The 27,317-nt window shown below is 34.1% G+C and overlaps 1 protein-coding gene across 4 annotated transcripts in view; it reads left to right on the plus strand.

Annotated features, from left to right (window-relative positions):
- LOC134841435 (autophagy-related protein 16-1-like) overlaps nt 1-27,317 on the plus strand; it is a 214,249-nt gene that overhangs the window by 139,597 nt on the left and 47,335 nt on the right. For 2 of the 4 annotated variants that reach the window (XM_063857421.1, XM_063857423.1), the window contains 3 exons: nt 604-670; nt 7,479-7,496; nt 10,001-10,103. In XM_063857421.1, coding sequence (XP_063713491.1) covers nt 604-670; nt 7,479-7,496; nt 10,001-10,103 — 188 coding nt within the window. The remainder of the gene's footprint in view (nt 1-603; nt 671-7,478; nt 7,497-10,000; nt 10,104-27,317) is intronic. The other 2 variants (XM_063857422.1, XM_063857424.1) reach the window with 1 other exon arrangement.

The following is a 27,317-nucleotide window of genomic DNA, read 5'->3' on the forward strand; positions in this document are numbered from 1 at the left end:
TATTGACTATTTCCTAACTGTATGTTGGCTATGTTGGATTAAGTGTCAATGAACGTAGTGAAGACACTTATATAAGTCGCAATAATTGTTTTCAGGAAAAATTTGTTGACACCCAACTTTGATTTTTCGCGATTTCATTTCAAATTCATTTGCTAAAAGGTCGGCAAACTGCGCTATCCAATTATAAAGGCGGAAATGGATTTCAGAAGTGGATTTTCTCAAGCGGAATAAAGAATTTACCCATTGATACACTATTCTTATATTGGGATAATTTTGATGATTTTCAAATTTACAGAAATCAATTACAAATACTAAAGCAAAGAAGTTCAATTTCAATCTGAAGCACTGCACGGAACAAATAAAATTTTCTGTTATTTACTGTTTCCTTGCGTTCATCGGCATTTTTCAACTGTCTGGTGGTTATGTTTGAAGTATTCGTCGAAGTGGTTCACCTAACGTTCTCAGTTGTTTTGCTGCTTCTGAATCTGTATATCATGTTCAAATTCTTAAATGCTCTGCTGTCAAATCCATTAGTAAAATTGGTTACGATTAAACTTATCATCTTTTTCTGAGATAATGAATAACACTTTTGATTGCTTTCAGCACCAAGTACGATGTGACCAATTTGATCCTGGCCACTGACATCCCAGAAAACCCTAGAAACACACTAGTAAGTATATATCGCCCGCGTAACAAGTAATAATTAAACTCCTGTCTGTCTCATAATAACTCCTGTATAATTTGAAACTGAAAGCATAAGCGTGGTCCAGAAATATGATGCGTAGCTTCTTAGATGATCCGGAGTCTAAAAGCAACTGTCTTTAAGTTTTGACCCCGACAGACAAGTTTTTGAGTTATATGGTGCAATGGGTAGTTTGAGTATGAAAACTAGATCTAGATAAGTCCTTGTCTTCGCACAAGCAATCGTTTGTGTGAGTAAAACGACTTCATTTTTCTAAACGTACTCGCATTAATAAGTGCTCAATTTCAGTATCCGTGTACTAACTGCGCTAAGCATTGGCGTTCCCTCCCCTGAACTCTGGTAGCCAAATTTTCTCAAAAGGTCCACATTTGCTACAATTTTACGAATCAATTTCTTATTTAGTTTTAAAAGCGTTTTCGGCGCCACTGTAAATTGAACTTGCTGAAATAGCGCACTAGTTAGATTCCAGTCGGGACCTGTTTTTTGTGGAAACTGAAAATTTAATAGACTTTCACGTCTGCCAGTTTTTGTCGGCTTAGGTCCCGAAGAAAGATTCAATTTCTTTTTAACATTTTGAAAGCTCTTTGTAAAGTTTCTAATGGTGCAGGTAATTTTGTTCCAGGAAGAACGATTTTTTTAAGTTTTTTTTGTTCAATTTTTGCTTTTCCTTTCATTTGTTGCTGGTCATAATCATTCATTTTGTATCGCATGTGTTTGTTTGTTTTATTAAGAGTAATAAACGTAGTGAAGACTCATGTAGTTTTTAATGATTTTTTTGTCTTTAAATTTGTTCACGCTCAATTTTGATTTTTCGCAGTTTGACTTGTGATTTCTTTTAATGTTCAGTGCATTTCTGTTGTTAGAAGGAAAGCAAACGTCACTATCGAACAGCAAAAGAGTAAAGGTCACGAAAAGCATGATCGACTTCTAATTTCAAAAATGGAAATTAATTATCAGAATTTCCAGCGAAAAAAAGTTTTACCTATTGATCCAGTTTTCTCAAATTGTTGTTCGAAATTCAAAGTTGAAGATTTTTGAAAAAACGAGTTCATTACTTTTTTTCAACTGTCAGTTGGCTATGTTTGCATTTTGAAGCTCTCTCTTGCCAATTTTGTCTGTGTTTGCTAAGTGCGGTTTTGACTGTGTGCCAAATTTCTAAGCTATTAGGCGATGTCATTAAAAGATTCAGGCTTTCGGATGGATTTGTCGAGGGGTTGGGGAGCCGTTGTAATCTCAGATTTGCAGATTTCATGAGCATCTTTATAGTATATTTGTATATTACTTTGAGATCATAGAGAGGAAGATAAGGATGTCAGTTTGTGCTCGCTCGCGTTGTTTGTTCATTTTGAAATAATTTCTACATACTTGCCAGTATATGAAACTCATTCGGTAAAATGTTTGTCTGAGGAGCATTTGGGAATGGTCCCATATAAAAACTACAATTTTAATTAACTTGTTCATTATGAAAGCAAAGATGTTGTGAAGTGATGTTTATTGGCATCTCTTGTCAGGTAATTGGGACGGATCACGCTCTGTAATTGGTACGGATCACGCTCTGAAAATTGCGCTCAATTTTGAAATTTTGCGGTTTGACTTGTGATGTTTTTTAAAGTTCAGTGCCTTTCAATTAATGAAAGGAAGGAAAACTCCACTATCGAACAGCAAAAGTGTAAGGGTCACGGAAAACGTGATCCGCTTCTAATTTCGAAAATGGAAATTAATTATCAGATATCCCAGCGAAATAAAAGTTTTACTATTGATCCAGTTTTCTTAAATTGGGTTAATTTCTTTTAAAGTTCAGTGCATTTCTGTTGTTAGAAGGAAGGCAAACTCCACTATGGAGCAGCAAAAGTGTAAAGGTCACGAAAAACGTGATTGACTTCTACTTTCGAAAATGAAAATTAATTTTATCAGATTTCCCAGCGAAAAAAAGTTGTACCTATTGACCCAGTTTTCTCAAATTGGGTTAATTTTAACAAAAAATTGTCCATAATAAATTGTTCTACATATTTAAAGAGCTTTTAGGCCATCTATTTTTTTCTTCGAAAATAAAATGTTAAAGATTTTTGAAAAAACAAGTTCGTTTTTTTTCTAGTTTTCTTGCGTTCATTACTCTTTTCCAATTGTCAGTTGGCTATGTTTTTTTTTGTTGTAGAAAAGTCGATGTAGACATCGGAAAAATCCGTTTTATGAATTTTTTTGTAAAAATTTCATCACTATTCTCAAAAACTACTATCTAAATCTGATATTAAGTACTCAAGTGAAAAGAAGGGGTACAAACCTTCCCTGAATAAGAAGCTAGTCCCATGCTTTAGTAGAGAAAAGTTTATGGATTTAGGAAAACTCAAATTTTTAATTTTTGATCGGTTTTTGAATCTTTCTCAGTTTTGTCGAAAACTACCCAGCCAAATCTTAGATAACTAATTTGAAATTGAAATTGCGAGTAGCAGTTTTCTTGCCTAAATAAGCGGCTAAACACCTACTTCAGCAGAGAATCACTAGGGTTTCGCTTAGCGTCTTTTTTTTAAACTAAAATTTACGCATTTCGATGGCAGTAAAACATATTATTAAAATTATTAAAATCGGTGAATCAAGCATGGTTACACGTCAGTATTTAGACAACCGCGTATTCAGACTGGTCAGTATTTAGACAAAGAAGAAATTAATAAATAATTATTATTTATTTTGGATTATTTATGTCTTTTCTCGATTCTGATTGGTTCATACAGTATTTGTCTAAATACTGACGAGTATGAATACGCGGCTGTCTAAATACTGGCTGCACTCCATCTAGCATTAACTGGGCCACTTATTATTAACTGGGCCGTGCAATATGGTTTGAATTCTATTTAGCTCTGTTTTCCGATTCATTTCAGAAGTGGATTTCAATTCACGCTCTCCTGGTTTTGGTGCTGCTTTTTACCGTTTTTTCTTTAAGGTGCAATTGCGTATTAAGAGTGGCTGAAGGTAGTTCAGCCTCTTTTGTAGGTTGCGATGATTTTTTTAAAGTTTTTTTTGTTGAAAAAGTCCTAAAATTTGTTCAGGCGCGTCAGACTAAAAATCGAGAATTGTTTTGCTTCTTTAAGAAGCAAAGGGTTAACGAGCCGCAAATTTTAGGCCCAGCTGTAGCAGAATGTACCGGAATGCCGGAAATTTTATCGAATCGGGCCGTCTCTAAGACCGAAATCATTGTAGTTACATTTAATACGTTTATGAAATTCATCTTCGGAGGAAGATTATTCCAAAACTTTTAAGTTCTGCCTATCTGAAGTTTTTGTTACTTTGAGGTAGGCTTGGCCATTTTTTCTCGGGTATATTTCTTAAGCGTAGAATTTTTTCGGGTTTTCCGCAAGTTTCAAGTAATGTCTTTTATGATTATTTTGGTGGAAATTGGGGAAATTTTAATTGAAACAGTAAATATCAGATTTCCCAGCGAATGAAAATTTTCACCTATTGACCCAGTTTTCTCAAACTGGGTTAGTTTTATAAAAAAAAAGTACTAAATTTTGTACAATTTTAATGCATATGGCTCAAATTTGAAAAGATATTCGAATTGATAATGCATATGGCTCAAATTTGAAAAGATATTCGAATTGATATTTTTTTTGCAAAGTTATTACACCCGCCAGCTTCAGCATTCATAGTGTTATGGTACTACTATTCTTTTTTGCCAAACCTCAATATATCTCGCCTTGTTTTTGGAATTGGATAATTTAAACGTTCTTTGTTTTCACGTTTTTCATTTTCATATATGCAAAGTTGTGTCGACGTCTTCATTTTCGTATTCTCCAAGTTAATACATGCAAAATCGTGTCTATTTGTATTTGGTGCCATTTATCCTACATCGCATTGTGAATTTTACGAGCATATGTAGCTGCTTTATTTGTGCCAATGTTAAGAAATTGTCAAGGGTCCGTGGCTACGTTTTTTAAAGGCTTATTTGTGTCCTATTTTTCTTTGTAGTGCTGCTTTTTTGTCGGCTTCTGGCTAGTGTTTGCGAAAGCGCAGCTTTGCCTCTGTGTAGTGATTTGACTTTGGTACTCTTTTGGCGGTTCCATGGCGTTTTACCAGATTCCAATGTGCTTTATGCCATTCCACCGTACGTCATACCATTTTGCCCACCGCAAGTTTAACCCATATATAGAGCAATTAAAACTTACCCCATTACTTTGAAAAATTTAAGAAAAAATGAGTTTTATGTTCAGCTCGTGATTTCTTTCATTTAAGAGCTCGGCAAACGTCATAAATCTTGCGGTTCAAGGCTGAGTTTCGATTGAGGGCTTGAAACTGAAATCGCTACCGTTCATCTGTGCTGTAGAGATTTGGGGTCTTATGCACAAAACGGCCCAAAATCAATTTTTTTACATCGTAAGCTGGAAATTATGCGATCAAATTTGACTGGGTAATTTTAGCCAATCAAATTCAAGTTACACGGTCAGGCATTCCGATTAACTTTTCTAGCAGATAAAAATATTAGCCGAAATTGCCGAAAAGGTGGAACTTTGAGTCAAATTGTCAAATTAATTTTGAGTCACTTGTGAAACCTTGCCCAGACAAGCAAAATACAGTACAATTTTCTTTATCATTTCGGCTAATAATTTTATCTGCTTGAAATTTCAATTGAAATGGCAGAAAATGTCGATGAAACTAGATTGGTTAATTAGCCAATCAAATTCATCCACAATAATTTCAGTTCAAGACATGTAGAAATAATGAAATTGGGCCGTTTAGTGCATAAGACCCGAGATTTGGGCCGAGAATGCGTTGAGCGCTGCTCTTTCGCATTCGGATAGATTGCATTGTGGCTCCGCCTTTTGAAATAGCTCTAACAGACTGTTCCATAAAAATTTATAATTGTGATTACCTTCCTTAGGGAGCAGAGAATTGATGTGTGGGTAAAAGCCTGCTATCTACGATTTTTATGCAGTGGATGAAACTGCATCGGACAAATTTGAAGGTTTCCTTGCAAAGCCATAGGTCTGTGTTCAGTTATATTACTTTAACATTGTCGTGGTCGCCATAAATAAAGACTCTCTCAGTATATTCAATCCCGCTATCGAATAGACGAAAATATTTGTACAGTTTAGGCAATTCGAAGTGCTTGTCGAATATTGGTGTAGCTAAGGGCTTTTCAACCGTTTTCTGCCATTAGAACACCCTGTGAGAACTTACATCATTCGTTGCAAGTGTTTTTTGCTTTCGATGCGTTAATCCACATATAATATCCGCCTATTGTGATTAAGTTAGCAATAAATTAAATGATAAATTGATTAGTTTTTATGTTTCTTTTGTTTTCAGTTACTGATATTGGCGATTAAAACATGCTAATTGTGTTAAATGCTATTTTTTAAGCAAAATTGCTCGGATTACGAAGCGAGGCAAATTATAAGTCTACATGGTAGAACTCAAATTGAATTAACACTTCCAAACCTGTTCCGTGCGATGAACGATAAAAGCTAGTTGTGGAATAATTTGGCATGTTGCAATTGCTTAGAGAAAAATAGGGTAAAGCGGTATAGAGTAAAATGGCATGGGGTAGGATGGAATTGGGTAAATTGTTCTACCAATTTGATGACTATAAATCGAAATGGAATAAGTGATGCGCGATATATTTTGTTCTATATGCACAATATACTTCAAACAAAAGTGAGGCAAGCAGTTTGGTCTTTTTTATGCGTTTCAACGAGCAAAATATATCACGTGGTGCTTTATATAGCCTGTGGGGGAATAAATTGTAGAATAAAAATTTTAAAAAATTCTCTCGTTTTCTCTTTTTGACGGGATTTTTGCCAATACTCCACCCCCCCCCCCCCTCACACGAACAAAATATATCTTTTTGACTGGCCATTTTGACGGGATTTTTTGCCCCCTTAGCCCCCCCCCCCCGCCCCACTCACGCGAGCATCAATTTTTTTTGTATCATCAAAAAGCTGTTTATTTCCTGAGCTCGAAATTAGAAAGATATTTTACATGTGATCATTTTTCGAGATATGAAGTATTATAAAGGGTAAATTTTATAATTTGTGATAATTATACCTCGTGCTGCGCTATACGCGTGAGCGGCGGTTTGATCAGGCTCAGAAGTTGTTCCATAATGAATTGAGGCCTGCCAGTGGTTCTAATTAGGAGTGCAGCCAGTATTTAGACAGCCGCGTATTCATACTCGTCAGTATTTAGACAAATACTGTATGAACCAATCAGAATCGAGAAAAGACATAAATAATCCAAAATAAATCATAATTATTTATTAATTTCTTCTTTGTCTCGATTCTGATTGGTTGAAACAGTATTTGTCTAAATACTGACCAGTCTGAATACGCGGTTGTCTAAATACTGACATGTAACCTTCTAATTATTACATTAATGTAAGCTAAATGGCTCTTTTTCCTAAACGCCCCCCCCCCTCCCACCACCTCACATGAGCATCAATTGTTAATCAGTGGTTAATAATGAAGCTCAAATAAGTTTTTCATGGCCTAATTACTCCTAAGGATGTAATTACTCATGTAAGGATTTCACCACCTCACATGAGCATCAATTGTTAATCAGTGGTTAATAATGAATCTCAAATAAGTTTTTCATGGCCTAAGGATGTGAACAAATTTCTTACATGTAAATATTTGCAGGTGAGAGGGAAAAGGGACTTTTTACTATAAATAGCGTTTGGGGGATGATTTCCTAAAAAATTTCTGATTTTGAATAGTTTGACCTTGCTGTGCAGCTCTTTTGTTTATATTATATTGTGAAAATGCTGTAGTGACGAGCTGTGTTTTAGGAAGCACACATTGATCGAGTAATGTATTGATTCTTGTTTCAATGGTGTCCTGCAGTATAACTTCATTTAATGGGATTCCCGAAACTTCCGTGTCTTTAAACTCTAGTTGTTTGCTGTTTATTTCGCTTCTAATTTAATACCATCCGTCCAGTGGCGTGTGTACATATTTTTCTAGTGGGCGGTTTTGTTTGCCGGCCTTCTTTTCTTTTTTTTCATGTCGATCAATTTGATTTCCCGAGCTCTCCGAAAATACTATAAGCACGCAATTTAGTCAAAAATTTTTCTGCGCCGTTGGCTAATTTTTCAAAAAAAATTAGGCCAAAAACTGCGTTTTGGGCCTTTTTTTGGAAAATTTTGACCTTAAAATTGCGTTTTTCTGGCGCACTCTCCCCGCAAAAAAAATTAGTTATATTGGCGCCTTTTGAAATATTTTGAGGTTCGTCAGCCAAAAATGGAATCGTAAAATTAAACCAAAGGGGGCCCCTTTGGAAAAACATGGCAACTAGAATTGAAGGGGGCGGTCGCCCCCCCCCTTCGGGCACGCTACTGCATGCATCAGTTTTCTTGGTCCTTCAAAGCCTGGCAACGAAAAGAAATGGAGGTATAACTGACTTGAAAGACATGGAGTTGACTTCCACTGAGTTAATTTGAATGAAAATAAAACTAGGAATACTATATTTTTTTCTCAGCCTTCGACAGAAAGGGGTTGTAGCGACTTGCATGCGTGACGCTTAGCTCGCGCAATTAAAGTAATTACTCACTTAGTTTAAGTGAGTATGTATCAGTTTAAGTTACTTGCAAATGTGAGTAAACAAACTCGGTTCTAATTAGGCTAATAGCCACATGCTAAACGGTACACATGCTAGTAGGCCGGTCAACTGATAGAAATAACTTACGATGAATAAATCAATTTTTGATTCTAAGATTTGTTTAGTGTTAATGCAAGAATTACACGATAACTTATTCAGGATTTTTCCGGGAAGTCTAAAAATTAGTTCACTTGAAATCATATAAATAGCAGGTAAATTGCGCTCCCCTTTTACGAATGTGCAAATGGCGTGAAACATTAATTTTTAGTTTCAAAAGTGGGCTCCCAGATCATAGGAACAAAAAAACTTTTTTTTCCAATTTTCTATTGACTACGTTGATCATTTTCAAACTAACATAAAATGGTTTCTTTTATAACCTCGTAAATATCGATGGAAACAATTTATTAACTCAGCTCGACCTGTTAAGTGCTCTGTTACACAAAAATCTAACCACTCTATAGTCAATTAACAATTCTATTTAACCTTAAATGTTTGTCGAGTTTTTCTTTAGGAAACCTTTGGTTACCATTCCCGTTGACGATACTCTTTGCGCAGTTTGTCGCATGGGAAATTATGTAACGGAAGCATAGCAATAATCAAGAACCTGAGAGTACGAGACGACGTTTTTCTGATCAACTGAGCTACCTCATTCCATAATATTGACTAATTAGGAGCAGCGTATTGTCATCGCTTTTTAAAACCACTTTTCAGTATAGCTGATTTTTTTTAAAACCGCTTTTCGCTGTTTCGCTTATCTAAATGTACCGCTTATTAGCTCAATGGTTTTCGCAAATTTTACTGTGGAAAGTTTCTTCATAATTAAGAAGCCTGAAAGAAATTTTTTTATGATTTACGAACAACGCTGCGCAATTTATATCCTGATTTTTTACGCAGACAACTTGAGCGATGGAAAATAGCGTTCCATAAAAAATTTAAAAAAATTAACTGCTTTCGTTTTCGGTGAACATTTGGGGATTTGAAGATTTATACCGCTTTTTCGTTTTTGTTATTGCCGTGGAAAATTCGCAATCGCTTTCGCTTATAATCCTTGATCGGCCGCTTTTGTTTCAGCTTTCGCGTTAAGCGGGACAATACTCTGATTAAGAGTCGATGAAGGCAGTGAAGACTCTTATATAGGTCGCGATGATTTTTTCTCGTTTTTTTTCTAGGAAAAAATTTTAAAGTTAGTTCACGCTCAGTTGTGATTTTTCGCGGTTTGACTTGTGATTTCTTTTCAAGTCCACTGCATTTCCTTTCTTAAAAAGTAAGCAAATTCCACTATCGAACAGCAAAATTGTAAAGGTCACGAAAATCAGTAAGTGTAGTAAGACGGTAAGCGAGTAATCAGTAAGCGAAATAAAATATTGATCCAGTTTTCTCAAATTGAGTTAATTTATCAAAAAAATGTCAATCATAAAATGTTCTTTAATTTCAAAGAGCTTTTAGGTCATTTTTTAAACTCCGAATTCCGAAACTTGAAGTTTTTAGCTTACGTTTGTTCAGCAAGAACCTGCAACATCGCTTCTGTCTCGTGCGAGCTCTCTTCGAACCTGTCCAGCTCAATAGCAATATGCTGCTAATATAGCTGCAAACCCTTGAACCTAACATGGAAGAGATTAAACCATGTCGAGGGGGGGGGGGGGCATTTATTCAGTTTGGATTGTTTCGTTAATCACTTGGAAAAGTGATACAGCAACTGATAGTTTTATTTAGGAAGCACACACTGATGAGGTGACATGTGTGCGGTTCCTCAACAACAACAGCTTCATCTCGGCCGGAGTTGACCGATTTGTCAAGATATGGGACTGCACTTCAGGTTACCTCCTCTCACATTAAAATTACTCGTCTGCCAATGAATGGTTGAATTTGTCTGAGATTATGATCATTTTATAAGCGTTCTCTAAAGAATTTTGCCCAAATTGATCGTTTTTTGGTGTAAATTTTTGGGCCCAAAATTTGCAAAAGAAAATGCACCATATAAATTTTGTTAAAATTTTAAGCAAGATGGGTCTTCATCAATTTTTGTCTAAAGTTTGAGAAAAACGCGTTTTAAATTCGCGTCTTATTCAATTTGTCTCGATAATTTAAATCTGCACTGTATTATGTTAGCAAATGTTTTGCGAAGATTCATTTAGGATCAGCTGCAAACAGCTATGAAAAAAAACGTCTATAAATCTCCAGTTTCGTTTAAATATGTTCAATAGCGCAATAACTTGGAATACTGATACTAGAAGCAGTTCATCTAACTGCTTGCTTGATCGGAATAATTATGCGTATTGTATTTTGTGTTAATGATTGTGTACAAAATTTGAATCTTCCATCGCGTTTTTCTTTATTGTTTAAAATCTCCAAAAATCAGTATAAGAGAATATATTTTTGCTTGATAGCCAAAAAAATTTGCTGAAAAATAAATTTCAACATTTCGCTCAAAGTTTTGGGAGTTTTACATTTCTAGAACTTATGAGCTGTGTAAAAGGCTCCTTCTGATATTATTATCTCATCATTTATTTCGGTAGTTCTAGCGTAATTCTCAATGAAATGAAAAAAGGTCAAATGGCCCATTGTTGGGGTTCCGAACTTCGGGTAGCCTCACTTTTGAACCGTGATGACTATCAACTGCGCATTGAACTGATTTTTTCATAGAAATTGAATGAGTGTAGAATGGGTTATTTCTTTTCACTCGGAATTTTTTTTTCGTCAATGAAAGGTCAGATTTCCAGAAGAAGCCTTAGCTTGCGATGAATAGATAGTGTCTCTTATTAAGAGAAATGAACGTAGTGAGGACTCTTATAGGTTTTGCTGATTTTTTTTTTCAGGAAAAAGTTAAAATTTGTCCAAGCTCAATTTTGATTTTTTCGCGGTTTGAATTGTGATTTCTTTTTAAGTTCAGTGCGTTTCCGTTGTTAAAAGGAAGGTAAACTTCACTATTGAACAGCAAAAACTTAAAAGCCACGAAAAAAGTGTTTGACTTGTAATTTCGAAAATGGAAATTAATTATCAGATTTCCCAGCGAATTTAAAGTTTTACTGTTTGATCCAGCTTTCTCAAATTGGGTTATTTCTAACAAAAACGTGTCCATCATAAGTTGTTCCATAATTTCAAAGAGCTTTAGGGCCATCTATTTTGTTTCTTCGAAATTCAAAAGTTGAAGATTTTTGAAAAAAAAAAGAAAACAAGTCAGTTTTTGTTTCAGTTTCTTTGCGTTGATTTTTCTTTTCCAACTGTCAGTTGGCTATATTTATTGATGAAAATAACTTATCTGGTTTACGGTTCTTTAATTTTTTTTCTGCAAAGGGTAACTCTACGGGTTTTTTGTATATGTGCTAAGGGTAAGTAGATTTTGTAGTGATGTTCATATAAGTCGACTGATTCTTGAACTTGGATTTTGATTTTCTCTTGTTTGTCTCAATGTTTTTAAGCTCCCGTGATCTTTCTTAGTCTCACTTTTGAATAGTGATGACTATCAACTGCTTATTTAATTGATGATTTTTTTTGAAATTTAGTGTTCAAAATTGTTTGTTTCGTTTCAATCCTTGAATAATTTTTTTGAATGAAAGGCTAATTAGAAGAAAATTTTCGTCGCACTTTTGTGCAAATGACACTTTGATTCTTTTTACATGATCATCATTTAAAATGTTTGATCTTTGAACTTCTGTACATTTTTCCTGGCTTGAATGGAACGATGTTGAGTTAGGTTGTTGTTCAATAGCCTCAATTTTGAATTTTGATTACTATCAACCGTCCATTTACCTGATTTTCTTCTTGGAAAATCAATGAGTGTAGAAATAGATCTTTCTTCAATGTAATGTCGGGTTTTCTGAAAAAACCTTTACTTTTGATTAATGAATGGAGTCATTAATTAAAGTAACAATCTTGCACGCGTTTCTTTTGTATATGTGCAAAGAGTAAGTAGATTTCGTAGTGATATTCATATAAACTGTTTGATTCCTGAATTTTGATTTAACTTTTCTCCTGCTTATTCAACATTTGAAGCTCACGTGAGGTTTCTTAGGTTCACTGATGAATCGTGATGACTATCAACTGCCCTTTCAACTGTTGATTTTTTAAATTTAATTTTCAGTTTTGTTTCGTTTAAATTAATGAATAATTCTTTGATTGAAAGTCTGATTAGTAGAAGGGTAATCTCCTCGCAATTTAGTGCAAAGGACATCTCGATTTTGTATATGATCTTCATTTAAACTGTTTGATCCTTGAATCTGTGTACATTTTTCTGGTTGAATCAACGATGTTAAGCTGGCGTGATGTTCCATAGCCTCACTTTTGATCCTTGGGGGCTATCAACTGACTATTCAACTTATTTTTCTTGGAAATGAAATGAGTGTAGACTGTTTTTTTTTTCGGTCGTAGGGGATTTTTCAATCAAATATTGATTTCCAGAAAAACTTCAACCTGCGATGAATGGCTAGAGTCACTGAACCTTGATGAAATCAACTAGTCTGACTTGCCGTTTATTTGTTTTTGTGAAGAGGGTAAGTAGATTTCCTAAGGATATTTATTTAGACTGTCTGATTCCTGATTTTAGCTATTACTTTTCTCTTGCCTGTATCAGCGTTTTAAAGCTCTCCTGGTGTTTCTTAGCCTCATCTTTGAATCTTGATGACTGTCAACTGCTCATTCACCTGATGATTTTTTTGAGAATTGAGTGTTCCGTTTTTTTCGTCTAGTTCCAACTCAAATAATATTTTTTTCGGATGAAAGTTAATAAGTCGTAGAAATTTTCCTCGCATTCACAATTCTTTTTTGTACACGATCTACCTTTAAATTGCTTGCTAATTGAAGTTCTGGCCATTTTTCCAGGTTTGAATCAATGATGTTAAGTTGGCGTGATGTTGCATTGCCTCACTTTTGAACCTTGTAGAATGTGTTACTTTTTATTTCTGACGGAATGGTTTCCTTCTCAATGGAAGGTCGGGTTTCCTGAAAAACCTTGTGATGAAGGACTAGAGTCTTTGAACATTGATGATGTAAAGTAATTAATCTGACTTGCTGTTCCTTTGTTTTTTGTGCAAAGGGTAACTAGATTTTGTAGCCATCTTCATAAGAGTTGTCTGATTCTTGATCTTAGATCCTGATGTTACTTTTCTCCTGCTTCTCTCAGCGTTTTTAAGCTCACATTATGTTTCTTAGCCTCAATTTTAGTCGTGATGACTGACAACTGACCATTCAACTGATGATTTTCTTGATGTGTAGTGTTCAGTATTGTTGTTTCGTTTCAATTCTTGAATAGTTTTTTTTTAATGAAATTCTAATAAGAAGAAAAATTTCGTCGCAATTTTGTGCAAAGGACTTTTTGGTTTTTTACATGATCATCATTTAAAATGATTGAACCTTGAATATCTATTCATTTTTTCTGGTTTGAATCAACGATGTTAAATTGGTGTGGTTTTCCATAGCCTCAATTTTGAACTTTGATTACCATCAACCGTCACTTTACCTGATTTTTTCTTGGAAAATCAATGAGTGTAGAAATGGATTTTTCCTCAATCGAAGATCGGGTTTCCTGAAAAAGAAGAATGACTGGAGTCATTGATTAAAATAGCCTTTCCACATATACAAAAGAACCCTAAGCCAGGTTGTTATTTTAATCAATGACTCCAGTCATTCTCCTCAAGTAAAAGTTCTTCGCGTTTTGAAGCTCACGTGATGTTTCCTAGCCTCACTTTTGAATTGTGATGTCTATCGTCTGCCCATACATCTGACGGTTTTTTTCGAATTAAGCGTTCAGTTTTGTTTGTTTCGTTTCAGTCAATGCATTTTTTTGCATGAGATTCGAATCAGTAGAAAATTTATTTTTTCGTTATTTTGTGCAAAGTTCACTTTGATTTTGTACATGATCTGAATTTAAAATGTTTGATCATTGAACTTGTATACATTTTTTCCGGCTCGGATCAATGATATTATTTTCGCGTGATGTCCCATAGCCTCACTTTTGAACCGTGATGACTATCAACTGCCCATTTAACTGATGATTTTGTCAAAGAAATGTAGACCTCAGTTTTGTTTGTTTCGTTTCAATAAATGAATAATTTTTGAATGAAAGTCTAAGTAGTCGTTGAGACTTTTTACTGCGACCTGTATGAGGGCCTCTTTTATAATTAACTTTCTTTTTCTGTTTTGAATCAATGATGTTGAATGGACGTGATGTTCCATAGCCTCGTTTTTGAATCGTGATGACTATCGACTGCCCATTCAACTGATGATTTAATTAAAAATTTAAACTTCAATTTGGTTTGTTTCATTTCAATAAATGAATAAATTTTAAAGAGTCTAATTAGTCGTAGAGATTTTTCATTGCGATCTTGTGCAAAAGTAATTTGGTTTTGCTATATGGTTTTGTAAATTGTTTGATCATTGGGTATTCATACATGTTTTCCGGTTTGAATCAGCTATGTTGAGTGGGGGCGTGATGTTCCATAGCCTCCTTTTTGACAATCAACTGCCCATTTAAGTGATTTTTTGTTGGAAATCGAATGAGTGCAGAATGTGTTGATTTTTTTGTCCGAATGTTATTCTCTTGACTTGCTGTTCTTTCGTTTTTGTGGAAAGCGTCATAAGATTTCGTAGTGATCTTCATACGAATCGTCTGATTCCTGAATTTTCGATTTTTCTTTTCTCCTGCTGTTCTTCACGTTTTTAAGCTCACGTGATGTTTCGTAGCCTCACTTTTGAATTGTGATGTCTATCGTCTGCCCATACATCTGATGGTTTTTTGAATTAAGTGTTCAGTTTTGTTTATTTTGTTACAGTCAATGCAGTTTTATGCATGAGATTCGAATCACTAGAAAAATTTTTATCTCGCAAGTTCATTTTGATTTTGTACATGATCTGAATTTAAAATGTTTGATCATTGAACTTGTATAAATTTTTTCCGGCTCGAATCAACGATATTATTTTCTCGTGATGTCCCATAGCCTCACTTTTGAACCGTGATGACTATCAACTGCCCATTTAACATATGATTTTATCAGAGAAATGTAGACCTCAGTTTTGTTTGTTTCGTTTCAATAAATGAATAATTTTTGAGTGAAAGTCTAAGTAGTCGTTGAGATTTTTTACTGCGAAGTTTATAAGGGTCTCTTTTATAATAAACTTTCTTCTTCTGGTCTGAATCAATGATGTTAAATGGGCGTGATGTTCCATAGCCTCACTTTTGAAACTTGATGACTATCAAATGCCCATTTAAGTGATTTTTTGTTGGAAATCGATTGAGTGCAGAATGTCTTGATTTTTTTGTCGGAATGCGATCTGTTGACTTGCTGTTCTTGCGTTTTTGTGCAAAGCGTCAGTAGATTTTGTAGTGATCTTCATATGAATCGTCTGACTCCTGAATTTTAATTTTACTTTTCTCCTCCTTGTCTCAACGTTTTCAAGCTAAAATGATGTGTCTTCGCCTCACTTTTGAATCGTGATGACTGACAACTGACCATTCAACTGATGATTTTCTTGATGTGTAGTGTTCAGTATTGTTGTTTCGTTTCAATTCTTGAATAGTTTTTTTTAATGAAATTCTAATTAGAAGAAAAATTTCGTCGCAATTTTGTGCAAAGGACTTTTTGGTTTTTTACATGATCATCATTTAAAATGATTGAACCTTGAATATCTATTCATTTTTTCTGGTTTGAATCAACGATGTTAAATTGGTGTGGTTTTCCATAGCCTCAATTTTGAACTTTGATTACCATCAACCGTCACTTTACCTGATTTTTTCTTGGAAAATCAATGAGTGTAGAAATGGATTTTTCCTCAATCGAAGATCGGGTTTCCTGAAAAAGAAGAATGACTGGAGTCATTGATTAAAATCGCCTTTCCACATATACAAAAGAACCCTAAGCCAGATTGTTATTTTAATCAATGACTCCAGTCATTCTCCTCAAGTAAAAGTTCTTCGCGTTTTGAAGCTCACGTGATGTTTCGTAGCCTCACTTTTGAATTGTGATGTCTATCGTCTGCCCATACATCTGACGGTTTTTTCGAATTAAGTGTTCAGTTTTGTTTGTTTCGTTTCAGTCAATGCATTTTTTTGCATGAGATTCGAATCAGTAGAAAATTTATTTTTTCGTAATTTTGTGCAAAGTTCACTTTGATTTTGTACATGTTCTGAATTTAAAATGTTTGATCATTGAACTTGTATACATTTTTTCCGGCTCGAATCAATGATATTATTTTCGCGTGATGTCCCATAGCCTCACTTTTGAACCGTGATGACTATCAACTGCCCATTTAACATATGATTTTATCAGAGAAATGTAGACCTCAGTTTTGTTTGTTTCGTTTCAATAAATGAATAATTTTTGAGTGAAAGTCTAAGTAGTCGTTGAGATTTTTTACTGCGAAGTTTATAAGGTTCTCTTTTATAATAAACTTTCTTCTTCTGGTTTGAATCAATGATGTTAAATGGGCGTGATGTTCCATAGCCTCACTTTTGAAACTTGATGACTATCAAATGCCCATTTAAGTGATTTTTTGTTGGAAATCGATTGAGTGCAGAATGTCTTGATTTTTTTGTCGGAATGCGATCTGTTGACTTGCTGTTCTTGCGTTTTTGTGCAAAGCGTCAGTAGATTTTGCAGTGATCTTCATATGAATCGTCTGACTCCTGAATTTTAATTTTACTTTTCTCCTCCTTGTCTCAACGTTTTCAAGCTAAAATGATGTGTCTTCGCCTCACTTTTGAATCGTGATGACTGACAACTGACCATTCAACTGATGATTTTCTTGATGTGTAGTGTACAGTATTGTTGTTTCGTTTCAATTCTTGAATAGTTTTTTTTAATGAAATTCTAATTAGAAGAAAAATTTCGTCGCAATTTTGTGCAAAGGACTTTTTGGTTTTTTACATGATCATCATTTAAAATGATTGAACCTTGAATATCTATTCATTTTTTCTGGTTTGAATCAACGATGTTAAATTGGTGTGGTTTTCCATAGCCTCAATTTTGAACTTTGATTACCATCAACCGTCACTTTACCTGATTTTTTCTTGGAAAATCAATGAGTGTAGAAATGGATTTTTCCTCAATCGAAGATCGGGTTTCCTGAAAAAGAAGAATGACTGGAGTCATTGATTAAAATCGCCTTTCCACATATACAAAAGAACCCTAAGCCAGATTGTTATTTTAATCAATGACTCCAGTCATTCTCCTCAAGTAAAAGTTCTTCGCGTTTTGAAGCTCACGTGATGTTTCGTAGCCTCACTTTTGAATTGTGATGTCTATCGTCTGCCCATACATCTGACGGTTTTTTCGAATTAAGTGTTCAGTTTTGTTTGTTTCGTTTCAGTCAATGCATTTTTTTGCATGAGATTCGAATCAGTAGAAAATTTATTTTTTCGTAATTTTGTGCAAAGTTCACTTTGATTTTGTACATGTTCTGAATTTAAAATGTTTGATCATTGAACTTGTATACATTTTTTCCGGCTCGAATCAATGATATTATTTTCGCGTGATGTCCCATAGCCTCACTTTTGAACCGTGATGACTATCAACTGCCCATTTAACTGATGATTTTGTCAAAGAAATGTAGACCTCAGTTTTGTTTGTTTCGTTTCAATAAATGAATAATTTTTGAATGAAAGTCTAAGTAGTCGTTGAGACTTTTTACTGCGACCTGTATGAGGGCCTCTTTTATAATTAACTTTCTTTTTCTGTTTTGAATCAATGATGTTAAATGGACGTGATGTTCCATAGCCTCACTTTTGAATCATGATGACTATAGACTGCCCATTTAACTGATGATTTAATTAAAAATTTAAACTTCAATTTGGTTTGTTTCATTTCAATGAATGAATAAATTTTAAAGAGTCTAATTAGTCGTAGAGATTTTTCATTGCGATCTTGTGCAAAAGTAATTTGGTTTTGCTATATGGTTTTGTAAATTGTTTGATCATTGGGTATTCATACATGTTTTCCGGTTTGAATCAGCTATGTTGAGTGGGGGCGTGATGTTCCATAGCCTCCTTTTTGACAATCAACTGCCCATTTAAGTGATTTTTTGTTGGAAATCGAATGAGTGCAGAATGTGTTGATTTTTTTGTCCGAATGTTATTCTCTTGACTTGCTGTTCTTTCGTTTTTGTGGAAAGCGTCATAAGATTTCGTAGTGATCTTCATACGAATCGTCTGATTCCTGAGTTTTCGATTTTTCTTTTCTCCTGTTCTTCACGTTTTTAAGCTCACGTGATGTTTCGTAGCCTCACTTTTGAATTGTGATGTCTATCGTCTGCCCATACATCTGATGGTTTTTTGAATTAAGTGTTCAGTTTTGTTTGTTTTGTTACAGTCAATGCAGTTTTATGCATGAGATTCGAATCACTAGAAAAATTTTTATCTCGCAAGTTCATTTTGATTTTGTACATGATCTGAATTTAAAATGTTTGATCATTGAACTTGTTTAAATTTTTTCCGGCTCGAATCAACGATATTATTTTCTCGTCTTGTCCCATAGCCTCACTTTTGAACCGTGATGACTATCAACTGCCCATTTAACTTATGATTTTATCAGAGAAATGTAGACCTCAGTTTTGTTTGTTTCGTTTCAATAAATGAATAATTTTTGAGTGAAAGTCTAAGTAGTCGTTGAGATTTTTTACTGCAATCTTTATAAGGGTCTCTTTTATAATTAACTTTCTTCTTCTGGTTTGAATCAATGATGTTAAATGGGCGTGATGTTCCATAGCCTCACTTTTGAACTTTGATTACCATCAACCGTCACTTTACCTGATTTTTTCTTGGAAAATCAATGAGTGTAGAAATGGATTTTTCCTCAATCGAAGATCGGGTTTCCTGAAAAAGAAGAATGACTGGAGTCATTGATTAAAATCGCCTTTCCACATATACAAAAGAACCCTAAGCCAGATTGTTATTTTAATCAATGACTCCAGTCATTCTCCTCAAGTAAAAGTTCTTCGCGTTTTGAAGCTCACGTGATGTTTCGTAGCCTCACTTTTGAATTGTGATGTCTATCGTCTGCCCATACATCTGACGGTTTTTTCGAATTAAGTGTTCAGTTTTGTTTGTTTCGTTTCAGTCAATGCATTTTTTTGCATGAGATTCGAATCAGTAGAAAATTTATTTTTTCGTAATTTTGTGCAAAGTTCACTTTGATTTTGTACATGTTCTGAATTTAAAATGTTTGATCATTGAACTTGTATACATTTTTTCCGGCTCGAATCAATGATATTATTTTCGCGTGATGTCCCATAGCCTCACTTTTGAACCGTGATGACTATCAACTGCCCATTTAACTGATGATTTTGTCAAAGAAATGTAGACCTCAGTTTTGTTTGTTTCGTTTCAATAAATGAATAATTTTTGAATGAAAGTCTAAGTAGTCGTTGAGACTTTTTACTGCGACCTGTATGAGGGCCTCTTTTATAATTAACTTTCTTTTTCTGTTTTGAATCAATGATGTTAAATGGACGTGATGTTCCATAGCCTCACTTTTGAATCATGATGACTATAGACTGCCCATTTAACTGATGATTTAATTAAAAATTTAAACTTCAATTTGGTTTGTTTCATTTCAATGAATGAATAAATTTTAAAGAGTCTAATTAGTCGTAGAGATTTTTCATTGCGATCTTGTGCAAAAGTAATTTGGTTTTGCTATATGGTTTTGTAAATTGTTTGATCATTGGGTATTCATACATGTTTTCCGGTTTGAATCAGCTATGTTGAGTGGGGGCGTGATGTTCCATAGCCTCCTTTTTGACAATCAACTGCCCATTTAAGTGATTTTTTGTTGGAAATCGAATGAGTGCAGAATGTGTTGATTTTTTTGTCCGAATGTTATTCTCTTGACTTGCTGTTCTTTCGTTTTTGTGGAAAGCGTCATAAGATTTCGTAGTGATCTTCATACGAATCGTCTGATTCCTGAGTTTTCGATTTTTCTTTTCTCCTGTTCTTCACGTTTTTAAGCTCACGTGATGTTTCGTAGCCTCACTTTTGAATTGTGATGTCTATCGTCTGCCCATACATCTGATGGTTTTTTGAATTAAGTGTTCAGTTTTGTTTGTTTTGTTACAGTCAATGCAGTTTTATGCATGAGATTCGAATCACTAGAAAAATTTTTATCTCCCAAGTTCATTTTGATTTTGTACATGATCTGAATTTAAAATGTTTGATCATTGAACTTGTTTAAATTTTTTCCGGCTCGAATCAACGATATTATTTTCTCGTCTTGTCCCATAGCCTCACTTTTGAACCGTGATGACTATCAACTGCCCATTTAACTTATGATTTTATCAGAGAAATGTAGACCTCAGTTTTGTTTGTTTCGTTTCAATAAATGAATAATTTTTGAGTGAAAGTCTAAGTAGTCGTTGAGATTTTTTACTGCAATCTTTATAAGGGTCTCTTTTATAATTAACTTTCTTCTTCTGGTTTGAATCAATGATGTTAAATGGGCGTGATGTTCCATAGCCTCACTTTTGGAACTTGATGACTATCAAATGCCCATTTAAGTGATTTTTTGTTGGAAATCGAATGAGTGCAGAATGTCTTGATTTTTTTGTCGGAATGCGATCTGTTGACTTGCTGTTCTTGCGTTTTTGTGCAAAGCGTCAGTAGATTTTGTAGTGATCTTCATATGAATTGTCTGACTCCTGAATTTTAATTTTACTTTTCTCCTTGTCTCAACGTTTTCAAGCTAAAATGATGTGTCTTCGCCTCACTTTTGAATCGTGATGACTATCGACTGCCCATTTAACGGATGATTTAATTAAAAATTCAGTCTTTACTTTTGTTTGTTTCATTTCAAAAAATGAATAATTTTTAGAGAGTCTAAGTAGTCGTAGAGATTTTTCATTGAGATCTTGTGCAAAGGTAATATGGTTTTGCTACATGATCTCCTTGTAAATCGTTTGATCATTGTGTATTTATACACGTTTTCCGGTTTGAATCTGCAATGTTGAGTGGGCGTGATGTTCCATAGCCTCACTTTTGAAACTTAATGACTATCAACTGCCCATTTACGTGATTTTTTTGTTGGAATTCGAATGAGTGCAGAATGATGATTTTTTGTCCTAATGCTTTTCGGTTGACTTGCTGTTCTTTCGTTTTTGTGGAAAGCGTCATTAGATTTAGTAGTGATCTTCATTTGAATCGTCTGATTCCTGAATTTTTGGTTTTACTTTTCTCCTGCTGTTCTTCACGTTTTCAAGCTCACGTGATGTATAGTAGCCTCACTTTTGAATTGTGATGTCTATCTTCTGTCAATACATCTGATGGTTTTTTGAATTAAGCGTTGAGTTTTGTTTGTTTCGTTTCAGTAAAAGCATTTTTTTTTGCTTGAGATTCGAATCAGTGGAAAAATTATTTTCTTGCAATTTTGTGCAAAGTTCACTTTGATTTTGTACATGATCTGATTTTAAAATGTCTGATCATTGAACTTGTATACATTTTTTCCGGCTCGAATCAACGATATTATTTTCGCGTGATGTCCCATAGCCTCACTTCTGAACCGTGATGACTATCAACTGCCCATTTAACTGATGATTTTATCAAAGAAATGTAGACCTCAGTTTTGTTTGTTTCGTTTCAATAAATGAATAATTTTTGAATGAAAGTCTAAGTAGTCGTTGAGATTTTTTACTGCGATCTTTATAAGGGTCTCTTTTATAATTAACTTTCTTTTTCTGGTTTGAATCAATGATGTTAACTTGGCTTGATGTTCCATAGCCTCACTTTTGAAACTTGATGACTATCAAATGCCCATTTAAGTGATTTTTTGTTGGAAATCGAATGAGTGCAGAATGTCTTGATTTTTTGTCGGAATGCGATCTGTTGACTTGCTGTTCTTGCGTTTTTGTGCAAAGCGTCAGTAGATTTTGTAGTGATCTTCATATGAATCGTCTGACTCCTGAATTTTAGTTTTACTTTTTTCCTCCTTGTCTCAACGTTTTCAAGCTAAAATGATGTGTCTTCGCCTCACTTTTGAATCGTGATGACTATCGACTGCCCATTTAACTGATGATTTACTTAAAAATTTAGTCTTCAGTTTTGTTTGTTTCGTTTCAAAAAATGAATAATTTTTAGAGAGTCTAAGTAGTCGTTGAGATTTTTTACTGCGATCTTTATAAGGGTCTCTTTTATAATTAACTTTCTTCTTCTGGTTTGAATCAATGATGTTAAATGGGCGTGATGTTCCATAGCCTCACTTTTGGAACTTGATGACTATCAAATGCCCATTTAAGTGATTTTTTGTTGGAAATCGAATGAGTGCAGAATGTCTTGATTTTTTTGTCGGAATGCTATCTGTTGAGTTGCTGTTCTTCCGTTATTGTGCAAAGCGTCAGTAGATTTTGTAGTGATCTTCATATGAATTGTCTGACTCCTGAATTTTAATTTTACTTTTCTCCTTGTCTCAACGTTATCAAGCTAAAATGATGTGTCTTCGCCTCACTTTTGAATCGTGATGACTATCGTCTGCCCATACATCTGATGGTTTTTTGAATTAAGCGTTGAGTTTTGTTTGTTTCGTTTCAGTAAAAGCATTTTTTTTGCTTGAGATTCGAATCAGTGGAAAAATTATTTTCTTGCAATTTTGTGCAAAGTTCACTTTGATTTTGTACATGATCTGAATTTAAAATGTCTGATCATTGAACTTGTATACATTTTTTCCGGCTCGAATCAACGATATTATTTTCGCGTGATGTCCCATAGCCTCACTTCTGAACCGTGATGACTATCAACTGCCCATTTAACTGATGATTTTATCAAAGAAATGTAGACCTCAGTTTTGTTTGTTTCGTTTCAATAAATGAATAATTTTTGAATTAAAGTCTAAGTAGTCGTTGAGATTTTTTACTGCGATCTTTATAAGGGTCTCTTTTTTATAATTAACTTTCTTTTTCTGGTTTGAATCAATGATGTTAACTTGGCTTGATGTTCCATAGCCTCACTTTTGAAACTTGATGACTATCAAATGCCCATTTAAGTGATTTTTTGTTGGAAATCGAATGAGTGCAGAATGTCTTGATTTTTTGTCGGAATGCGATCTGTTGACTTGCTGTTCTTGCGTATTTGTGCAAAGCGTCAGTAGATTTTGTAGTGATCTTCATATGAATCGTCTGACTCCTGAATTTTAGTTTTACTTTTTTCCTCCTTGTCTCAACGTTTTCAAGCTAAAGTGATGTGTCTTCGCCTCACTTTTGAATCGTGATGACTATCGACTGCCCATTTAACTGATGATTTACTTAAAAATTCAGTCTTCAGTTTTGTTTGTTTCGTTTCAAAAAATGAATAATTTTTAGAGAGTCTAAGTAGTCGTTGAGATTTTTTACTGCGATCTTTATAAGGGCCTCTTTTATAAATAACTTTCTTTTTCTGGTTCGAATCAATGATGTTAACTGCGCTTGATGTTCCATAGCCTCACTTTTGAAACTTGATGACTATCAAATGCCCATTTAAGTGATTTTTTGTTGGAAATCGAATGAGTGCAGAATGTCATGATTTTTTTTTGTCGGAATGCTATCTGTTGAGTTGCTGTTCTTCCGTTATTGGGCAAAGCGTCAGTAGATTTTGAAGTGATCTTCATATGAATCGTCTGGTTCCTGAATTTTTGATTTTACTTTTCTCCTGCTGTTCTTCACGTTTTTAAGCTCACGTGATGTTTCGTAGCCCCACTTTTGAATTGTGATGTCTATCGTCTGCCCATACATCTGATGGTTTTTTGAATTAAGTGTTCAGTTTTGTTTTTTTTTCGTTTCAATCAATGGATTTTTTTTACATGAGATTCGAATCAGTAGAAATTTTGTTTTCTCGCAATTTTGTGCAAAGCTCACTTTGATTTTGTACATGATCTGATTTTAAATTTTTTGATCATTGAACTTGTATACATTTTTTCCGGCTCGAATCAACGATATTGTTTTCGCGTGATGTCCCATAGCCTCACTTTTGAACCGTGATGAATATCAACTGCCCATTTAACTGATGATTTTATCAAAGAAATGTAGACCTGTTTTGTTTGTTTCGTTTCAATAAATGAATAATTTTTGAATGAAAGTCTAAGTAGTCGCTGAGATTTTTTACTGCGATCTTTTTAAGGGCCTCTTTTATAATTAACTTTCTTTTTCTGGTTTGAATCAATGATGTTAAATGGGCGTGATGTTCATTAGCCTCACTTTTGAAACTTGATGACTATCAAATGCCAATTTAAGTGATTTTTTGTTGGAAATCGAATGATTGCAGATTGTCTTGATTTTTTGTCGGAATGCTATCTGTTGACTTGCTGTTCTTCCGTTTTTGTGCAAAGCGTCAGTAGATTTTGAAGTGATCTTCATATGAATAGTCTGGTTGCTGAATTTTTGAATTTACTTTTCTCCTGCTGTTCTTCACGTTTTTAAGCTCACGTGATGTTTCGTAGCCCCACTTTTGAATTGTGATGTCTATCGTCTGCCCATACATCTAATGGTTTTTTGAATTAAGTGTTCAGTTTTGTTTGTTTCGTTTCAGTCAATGGATTTTTTTTGCATGATATTCGAATCAGTAGAAAGTTTATTTTCTCGCAATTTTGTTCAAAGTTCACTTTGATTTTGTACATGATCTGAATTTAAAATGTTTGATCATTGAACTTGTATACATTTTTTCCGGCTCGAATCAACGATGTTATTTTCGTGTGATGTCCCATAGCCTCACTTTTGAACCGTGATGACTATCAACTGCCCATTTAACTGATGATTTTATCAAAGAAATGTAGACCTCAGTTTTGTTTGTTTCGTTTCAATAAATGAATAATTTTTGAATGAAAGTCTAAGTAATTGTTGAGACTTTTTACTGCGATCTTTATAAGGGCCTCTTTTATAATTAACTTTCTTTTTCTGGTTTGAATCAATGATGTTAACTGGGCTTGATGTTCCATAGCCTCACTTTTGAAACTTGATGACTATCAAATGCCCATTAAAGTGATTTTTTGTTGGAAATCGAATGAGTGCAGAATGTCATGATTTCTTTTGTCGGAATGCTATCTGTTGACTTGCTGTTCTTTCGTTTTTGTGGAAAGCGTCATTAGATTTAGAAGTGATCTTCATTTGAATCGTCTGATTCCTGAATTTTTTATTTTACTTTTCTCCTGCTGTTCTTCACGTTTTTAAGCTCACGTGATGTATCGTAGCCTCACTTTTGAATTGTGATGTCTATCGTCCGCCCATACATCTGATTGTTTTCTGAATTAAGTTTTCAGTTTTGTTTGTTTCGTTACAGTCAATGCATTTTTTTGAATCACTAGAAAATTTTTTATCTCGCAAGTTCATTTTGATTTTGTACATGATCTGAATTTAAAATGTTTGATCATTGAACGTGTATAAGTTTTTTCCGGCTCGAATCAACGATATTATTTTCGCGTGATGTCCCATAGCCTCACTTTTGAACCATGATGACTATCAACTGACCATTTAACTGATGATTTTATCAAAGAAATGTAGACCTGTTTTGTTTGTTTCGTTTCAATAAATGAATAATTTTTGAATGAAAGTCTAAGTAGTCGCTGAGATTTTTTACTGCGATCTTTATAAGGGCCTCTTTTATAATTAACTTTCTTTTTCTGGTTTGAATCAATGATGTTAAATGGGCGTGATGTTCCATAGCCTCAATTTTGAAAATTGATGACTATCAAATGCCCATTTAAGTGATTTTTTTGTTGACTTGCTGTTCTTTTGTTTTTATGGAAAGCATCAGTAGATTTCGTACTGATCTTCATATGAATCGTCTCACTCCTGAATTTTAATTTTACTTTTCTCCTGCTTGTCTCAACGTTTTCAAGCTAACATGATGATTCTTCGCCTCACTTTTGAATCGTGATGCCTATTGACTGCCCATTTAACTGATGATTTCATTAAAAATTTAATAATCAATTTTGTTTGTTTCGTGTCAATAAATGAATAATTTTTAAAGATTCTAAGTAATCGTAGAGATTTTTCATTGCGATCTTGTGCAAACGTAATTTTTTTGCTACATGATCTTGTAAATTGTTTGATCATTGGGTATTTATACATGTTTTCCGGTTTGAATCAGCGATGTTGAGTGGGCGTGATGTTCCATAGCCTCACTTTTGAAACTTAATAACTATCAACTGCCCATTTAAGTGATTTTTTTGTTGGAAATCGAATGAGTGCAGAATGTGTTGATTTTTTTGTCCGAATGCTATTCTGTTGACTTGCTGTTCTTTCGTTTTTGTGGAAAGCGTCATTAGATTTTGTAGTGATCTTCATATGAATTGTCTGATTTCTGAATTTTTGATTTTACTTTGCTCCTGCTGTTCTTCCTGTTTTTAAGCTCACGTGATGTTTCGTAGCCTCACTTTTGAATTGTGATGTCTATCGTCTGCCCATACATCTGATGGTTTTTTTTTGAATTAAGTGTTCAGTTTTGCTTGCTTCGTTTCAGTCAATGCATTTTTTGCATGAGATTCGAATCAGTAGAAAATTTATTTTCTCGCAATTTTGTGCAAAGTTCACTTTGATTTTGTACATGATCTGAATTTAAAATGTTTGATCACTTGTATACATTTTTTCCGGCTCGAATCAACGATATTATTTTCGCGTGATGTCCCATAGCCTCACTTTTGAACCGTGATGACTATCAACTGCCCATTTAACTGATGATTTTATCAAAGAAATGTAGACCTCAGTTTTGTTTGTTTCGTTTCAAAAAATGAATAATTTTTGAATGAAAGTCTAAGTAATCGTTGAGACTTTTTACTGCAATCTTTTTAAGGGCCTCTTTTATAATTAACTTTTTTTTTCTGGTTTGAATCAATGATGTTAAATGGGCGTGATGTTCCATAGCCTCACTTTTGAAACTTGATGACTATCAAATGCCCATTTAAGTGATTTTTTGTGGGAAATCGAATGAGTGCAGAATATCTTGATTTTTTTTGTCGGAATGCTATCTGTTGACTTGCTGTTCTTTCGTTTTTGTGAAAAGCGTCAGTAGATTTCGTAATGATCTTCATATGAATCTTCTGACTCCTGAATTTTAATTTTACTTTTCTCCTGCTTGTCTCAACGTTTTCAA

The sequence above is a fragment of the Symsagittifera roscoffensis genome, chromosome 3 (genome assembly GCF_963678635.1).
Source record: "Symsagittifera roscoffensis chromosome 3, txSymRosc1.1, whole genome shotgun sequence".
Taxonomy (NCBI): domain Eukaryota; kingdom Metazoa; phylum Xenacoelomorpha; order Acoela; family Convolutidae; genus Symsagittifera; species Symsagittifera roscoffensis.